The following is a 5,424-nucleotide window of genomic DNA, read 5'->3' as shown; positions in this document are numbered from 1 at the left end:
TAATATCTTCATTATGAATGGGAATTCGCCGACTATCCTCCCCAAGTTGGGCTTTGATAATTAGCTTCCCACTTAGGTCCAACTGTTCATTCATGGTAGACTCCAGGATGCTCTACAGAGTTAACTCTAGAGAAAGACTGACAAAAATGATTTTAATGATTAAACAAAACAGAAATGTATCTTAAAAGCTGAAAACAAGCTACTATTAGAATGTACAAAATTCTGTCCTTCAAGTGATTCATTCTCCAAGTGTTACCATATTCATGTTAAAATACTGTAGTCAGGAAATAAACAAATATGGGTATTTATTGTGTTTTGTTTCCTATTGTTTTACCCACAAATTTAACTGTTTGTCTGATATTACTTTTTATATTCCTAACTTGTTATACTATCCAAAATGTCTCCCTTAAGGTTTTCCCCACCTGTTACTGATAATTTCTTCCTTCAGGCTACTCATGAAAGAAATGGACATCTCATTAAAAGAATGGTCACTCATTTACCATAATAGGAGGGTAAATGGCAGGAAAGAACCAAAAATTCTTGGTTCTTCCCTTTTTTAACACTTTATAAATCTGGATGTCAATACATTTAAAGTATCTCTGTAATCCAACCACCTCACTACTTTTATGGCTACCAACTTGATCTAAATAAACCACCATGATCTCAAGCCTAAATTACTGAAAGAGAATGTTTAACTGATTTGCTTTTTTTTTCCCCTTCTGCATACTTCTAAATAAAACCTAATGTCAATGTGCTCAAAACCTCCCAACAGATATGTACCTCATAAAGTAAATCTTACAAGATCATGATCTACCCTTTGGCCCCTGACCAAACATGTAACTTTATTTCTAATTCTTTTCTACCTTTTCTCCTTACTTATTCTTCCTACACCACTAATATAAAATGGTTTCCCAACACTATCTTTTTAGCCTATTTTATTTTTTTCAAAGGACTTAATACAATTAGATATTAAAAATGTACAGTTTTTACTGTCCTTTCTACTAGAAGGTGGAAAAAAAAAAAAACCATGCTGTATTCTCACAGTCTAGAAGAATGCTTTGGGGCCGGGGAGATAGCTCAGTAGAATAAGCGCTTGCCTGGCAAGCGCAGGGCCTGAGTTCAATCCCAGGTTCCACCAAAAAAAAAAGAAAAAAGAAGAAGAAAAATGCTTCATACACAATAGTTTGGTAATTATTACATGAGGGAAAAATGACTGATATCAAAACTTTATTAGCATATAACTTTAATGGTAACTAGGAAGTGAAAAGTATGTGTGAACATGAAAATAGAGGCTCAAATTTCTCCTCAAATAAGAAAGATGTCATGAGTACTTTCTCTAACTTCACTCTATTTTAGGAACTTGAAGAGAAAGAACAAATGAATGACAACCTCCAGAGCTTCCCAAGACTATTCAGGTATACATTCCATACCCCCAACCAAAGTAGGTAAGCTTAGACCTCATACTTTAAGAAACAAAGACAGTATCAAGAGAAGTAGTCACTAACTACTAATTTGTTTACATAATTTTCCCATTCCTTGGGTTTTATTTTCTTCTTCTTTTAGGCTGTTACTTATGGTTAATTCATTATATCTTTGTAATCCTAAATTCAAAATATTTTTAAAGGCCTCCAATAATTTGTATTATTATTGTATAATACTTAAGTTCATACTTAGGATCAACAATGGAGTTAATGTCACTTATCAACACAAAGACATTCCTGAGCACGTTAATCTATGAGCAGTGAGCATTTCCTTAGTAACAATTCCTCCTACCCCAAGTCCATTAAGTTTCTTTAAGTTGTCTCACAACCAGCTACTGGCCACATTTTTGGGTCAACAGCCTGCTTTACTATGAGCAGTTTTATTTCCTCCTCTTAAACTTATTATTTAACATCATCACTGTCTCTCCAATTATTCTCTCCTTTATGTGCATGTGTAAAAGCACTCATATCAACCCTCTGATACTTGAAAAAGTGTTCATGATCCTATTTCACGAATATTAATACACCCTGGTTCTCTTACCTAACAATTTCTTAAATGAATACTCTCGATTCCTCCATCCTCTGGCCAGATTTCATTTTATTAATAATTCTTTAATGAAATGGGGCATTAAAACTAAATATAACACTCCAAGGTCAATGAAGAACACAGTGGATTGTGCTCCATAATCTGTATGCTATAGTTGTCTTGATACAAACAAAAAGCTTTCTAAGCATCAATTCACAATGCACTTCTCATGAAAACTGATGAACTAACACCTCCATAAAACCAGGTGATCAAACTTGTCCTCTGAGTTTAGAAATCATTTACGGAACACCTACCATGAGCCAAGCTCTGAAGTGTAAAAACCTCAACAAGATGGTAAATACTCCAGTTTGCTTACACTAACAACCTGAAAGTAATCTTTCAACATACTTGCTGTAGTGTCTTACGTATGGAAGTGTAAACCAATAATAATATATATAGGTGCCAGTGCTTAGCTTCAGTGAGATGGTGTTATCCATTCCTGGCAGCACCTAGAACAATGCCTCACATACAGAAGGTATTAAGTAACTGTTTTTGTAACCTGCACAAAAGATGAAGAAAAATAAGGTTCTGATAAAGACTTGAAAAAAGTTCTGTCACTTTCACAATGAACCTTCTTTATGTAGCTAAGAATAACTCCACATGTCAGAGTTACTGTTAAAATTTTAATACCAAATATACAGAAAGGAGTTCTTTTGACAAAAAGTGTTCAATTCTAATGGACCTAAAAACTCCACTTATTTCTTTATCTGTTGTGTTTGTCTGAAAATTCATTTTTTGCTGTTTCCCATTCATTATGAATTCCGTGGGGAAGAACCAATGCTTCTTTCCTAAGGTTGTTCCTACAGTATGTATAGTCATAGCCTCACAATAAACACACAGATATCACAAAAGTGTGCAACAAAATTTTCCTTCCAAGGATAAATCGCATCCACACATCTTTCGGTTTATACAGATAGTTATCAATATGAACAACTAGCTCTTAGAAGAACAGCTGAGAAGGTCCATGAAGCATTTTTTTCTATCTTGTCCTTGCTCCCGCCACAAAATCCAGAAATGAATGAACCACTAAGTTGTATATCCTCCACCTGGAACACTTTCTTTATTACTAGGAACAAACTGAGAGTCCTATGAACATTTTTTTTTTAAAATAAAAAACCTTGCTTTCTGCACTGGGGTCCAGATTCAGTAGCCAAACCTCTGGTTCCATTAACCCCAAGGGTAAGGCCCTGTTCAAATTGAGAGTTAGCTCTTTAGGCACCTCCAGAGGGTAGCAGTTCCTTCAAGAATTCCTAAAGCAAACGCTAGAATATTCCAAATGAGTGCAGGAGGCCTTAAACACTGCCTGATCAGAGACACTGTAGAAATATAGTAAATATTTATAATACTAACACTGTGACCTTACGTCCTCGAAGGCTTTCATCATATACACAAAATGAGACTATCTAAATTTGGATGACTCTTTGTGATGAGGTGGTGCATCTTAAATACTCAGTAGTGCCCTGAGAGCTAACTTTTAAAAAAGTTAGCATCTTCACTAGAAGACTGAGCTGGGCCTCCAGACGGCGCTGGAGAAAGCACTGACACAGCCAGAGATCGCGGTTCCTCTTCCGTGACCCCAATCAACCTATTTCCACTGTCCACCCTTCCCCAACTTGCCAGCCCTTCTACGGGTCAGACACCAATCACTGGGCCTCCCACCATCCTCCCTTCTCCGACAATCAGACCCTTTAGGACCAGCCCCAGCCGGCACCGGCAGCCTCCACGGCCACCGCACAGCGGGCCGGGGCGGTGCTCGCCCAGGGAGGCGGTGGGCCCTGTCCGCCCGGCCGCGGCCGCCTCCCCCTCGCCGCCAGAGGCCCTTCCCGGCCTCCGCAGCCCCACCCGCCCAGAAGGGCCCTCCCAGCACGTCCTCGTCTCCCGGCCTTCCCCGGCGCCAGAGGCCGTACCGACTAGCCGAGGCCGCCGCCTCAGCGTAGGTCACCGCTGACAGGGCCGAGGCGAGGCCGCCGCCGGGCTCTCAGAGGGAGGCTTCAGTCGCGGGCCGCTCGCTGTTCGTCGCGGCCGCCGCACGTAGTTCGCAGGCTCGCTGGGCCCGGCCAATCGCACACACCCAGCACGCCTAGCGAAAGCTGCCGCACGGTACGTGGCAGGTGGGGGAAGGAGAGGGGATGGAACCAAAAAAAAAAAAAAAAAAAAAAAAAAAAAAAAAAAAAAAAAAAAAAAAAAAAAAAAAAAGGAAAAGAAAATCTGTTCTTTAGCCCCGCCTCCTTCGACCCAACCCGGGACGCATGCGCAGGACCCTGGGGCGTGGGGTTGGTGAAGATCCAAAAGCGTAGTCAGAAGAGCCCGGACTTCTCACGGGACGACCCTGTGGAGGAAGCGCTCGCTGACCAACACACGCAGGCGCAGGCGTGACTAGGAACTTCCGGTTTTCCGGAGAGCGACTATTTCCGGTCTGTCGCTGGTAGGCGGGGCTTAATGTACAGTTCTGACCCTTGTTTGAGAATGCGCTGAAAGTGGCCAGTATCCAAATTTGAGTGAGTTTTGTTATTTTTGTGATCATTTTAGTTCTCCAAATAATGTCTCCCAAAAGCCTCTTTTTCCGCCTCTTTTCTACAAATCCATTCATTATTGGGCGCCTTTGGTAAGCACTGTGCTGAGGTAGGAGTGGCGATAAATCATTTCGTGAGGGAGGAGTTTCCAATAAAACAAGGAAACAACCCCAGCCTTAGCGAAACAGGACAAACCTCCACGTATGTAAATGATAAAGGCTAGAAAATTATGTCAGCCTTTGTCGGGGGAGGGTCAGCATTTGAGCATACCCTATGTACCTTCCCTTCCTTTTTTTTTCTTTTTTATTCTAGAGTATTTGTCGTAAAAGTGCTTATTTCAGACGTGTTCTGGTTCTTAGTGAACCCTAAATATGGGGGAAAGGTAGTCAAAGCTGTTGAGAGTATTTAAAGTTGCAAACAACATTATCCTTTTCAGACAGTGACTCAGCAAATAGGTAATTTTTTAAATCTATCTGTTCCTGGTTGTTCAGTTGATACTCACAATTCACCAGGAGCAAATTAGGTATTATGGGTGAGAAATTAGATTCATTTTTACTGTGAATAGTGTGTTCTTTTCATAGTTGTTAAGCCTGAAAATTGTTTTGCCTCTAAATTTTGATCTCAATCATTGTGTATATTACCCTTTGAGTAATTGCTTGCAGGGACTGCAGCAGAAACAAACTTCCTGATTTTCTCAGGATATTTTCATTTGTAATTATTTAAAAATGAATAATACAGATGAAGGGAGGTGTGCTGCTGAATGATAGTAGTATCTGTCTTGGAAGTAGTTTGAGATTCAGTAAAATTACACTTAGGCTGTGGTAAAATATTCCCTGAAGAAAGT

General features: G+C 40.1%; 1 protein-coding gene across 1 annotated transcript in view; it reads right to left on the bottom strand.

Moving 5' to 3' along the window:
- Positions 1 to 4,212, bottom strand: part of Tfg (TRK-fused gene) — a 36,780-nt gene extending 32,568 nt beyond the window's left edge. The window contains exons 1-2 of the mRNA XM_023721296.1: positions 3,975 to 4,212; positions 1 to 137 (exon numbers count right to left, since the gene is read on the bottom strand). Coding sequence (XP_023577064.1) covers positions 1 to 94 — 94 coding nt within the window. The 5' untranslated portion in view covers positions 95 to 137; positions 3,975 to 4,212. The remainder of the gene's footprint in view (positions 138 to 3,974) is intronic.
- Positions 4,213 to 5,424: the final 1,212 nt, after the last annotated feature.

This window comes from Octodon degus, unplaced genomic scaffold, assembly GCF_000260255.1.
Source record: "Octodon degus isolate 3935 unplaced genomic scaffold, OctDeg1.0 scaffold00081, whole genome shotgun sequence".
Lineage (NCBI taxonomy): Eukaryota > Metazoa > Chordata > Mammalia > Rodentia > Octodontidae > Octodon > Octodon degus.
The sequence above is the reverse complement of the archived record's forward strand: the minus strand, read 5'-3'. Positions and strand labels throughout refer to the sequence as shown.